The sequence below is a fragment of the Bubalus bubalis genome, chromosome 11, assembly GCF_019923935.1.
Source record: "Bubalus bubalis isolate 160015118507 breed Murrah chromosome 11, NDDB_SH_1, whole genome shotgun sequence".
Classification (NCBI taxonomy): Eukaryota; Metazoa; Chordata; class Mammalia; order Artiodactyla; family Bovidae; genus Bubalus; species Bubalus bubalis.
The window spans coordinates 75975978-75977378 of NC_059167.1; the positions used below are offsets into that span (position 1 = coordinate 75975978).

Sequence of the window (1401 nt, forward strand, 5' to 3'; positions counted from 1 at the left end):
CTGGGTCATCCCAGTGTACCAGCCCCAAGCATCCAGTATCATGCATCGAACCTGGACTGGTGATTCATTTCATATATGATATTATACATGTTTCAATGCCATTCTCCCAAATCATCCCACCCTCTCCCTCTCCCACAGAGTCCAAAAGACTGTTCTATACATCTGGGTCTCTTTTGCTGTCTCGCATACATAAACTGTTTTTATTTTTGTTTTTCAGAAATATGTATTCTGAATTCTACTATTATTTGGATACTTCTCTGGACCATTTAGTAAATCACTGACCAACAAAAATTCCCAAAAGTGAGAGGTGCTTATAAATTCATTACCTTGTCTAAAAAGCGAAGCTGGACATCAGCATGAACCACCTTTAAGTAAACACAATTTTCATAGTCCTTATTCTTACTCATTTTGATTATTACTGGATTAAGTAGACAACCAGACAAGTAGATGACATGGAAAAGACAAACCATTCAGTGGTATATGAGTTCATTTTGCTGGGACTTTCCAAATCTCAGAATCTTCAGATTTTATTCTTTCTGGGATTCTCTGTGGTTTATGGAGGGATTGTGTTGGGAAACCTCCTCATCTTAGTCACTGTGATTTTTGACTCATGCCTTCACACACCAATGTATTTTCTGCTTATCAATCTCTCCTGTATTGATATGATCCTGGCTTCTTTTGCTACCCCTAAGATGATTGCAGATTTCCTCCGAGACAGGAAGACTATCTCCTGGTGGGGATGTTATTCTCAGATGTTCTTCATGCACCTCCTAGGTGGGAGTGAAATGATGTTGCTTGTAGCCATGGCAATAGACAGATATGTTGCCATATGCAAACCCCTCCATTACATGACCATCATGAGCCCACGAGTGCTCATTGGGCTACTGTTATCCTCCTACGCAGTTGGATTTGTGCACTCATCTAGTCAAATGGCTTTCATGTTGAATTTGCCCTTCTGTGGCCCCAATGTTGTGGATAGCTTTTTCTGTGACCTGCCCCTTGTGATCAAACTCGCCTGTGGGGACACCTATGTGCTCCAACTCCTGGTCGTTGCTGACAGTGGCCTTCTGTCCCTGGTCTGCTTCCTCCTCTTGCTTGTCTCCTACACGGTAATTATCTACTCTGTTAGGCACCACACTGCCAGTGGCCCCTCTAAGGCTTTCTCCACTCTCTCAGCACACATCACAGTAGTCACTCTGTTCTTTGCCCCTTGTGTCTTTATCTATGTATGGCCCTTCAGCAGATACTCCATAGATAAAATTCTTTCTGTGTTTTATACGATTTTCACACCTCTCTTAAATCCTATTATTTATACATTAAGGAATCAAGAGGTAAAAGCAGCGATTAGGAAGATAAGGACTCGACATACAAATTCAAAGCACGCTTTGTAGATGACACCGC

At 41.9% G+C, this 1401-nt stretch overlaps 1 protein-coding gene across 1 annotated transcript; it reads left to right on the forward strand.

Moving 5' to 3' along the window:
• The first annotated feature begins 452 nt into the window (after nucleotides 1–452).
• On the forward strand, nucleotides 453–1391 carry LOC102401263 (olfactory receptor 4K13). Its single transcript, XM_006073497.4, has one exon. The coding sequence runs from the start codon at nucleotides 453–455 to the stop codon at nucleotides 1389–1391; it is 939 nt and encodes a 312-aa protein (XP_006073559.1).
• The last annotated feature ends 10 nt before the right edge of the window (nucleotides 1392–1401 follow it).

Excerpts from the sequence above, each read along its gene's own strand:
- LOC102401263 (XM_006073497.4), top strand. The coding sequence starts at position 453 with ATGGAAAAGACAAACCATTCAGTGGTATATGAGTTCATTTTGCTGGGA.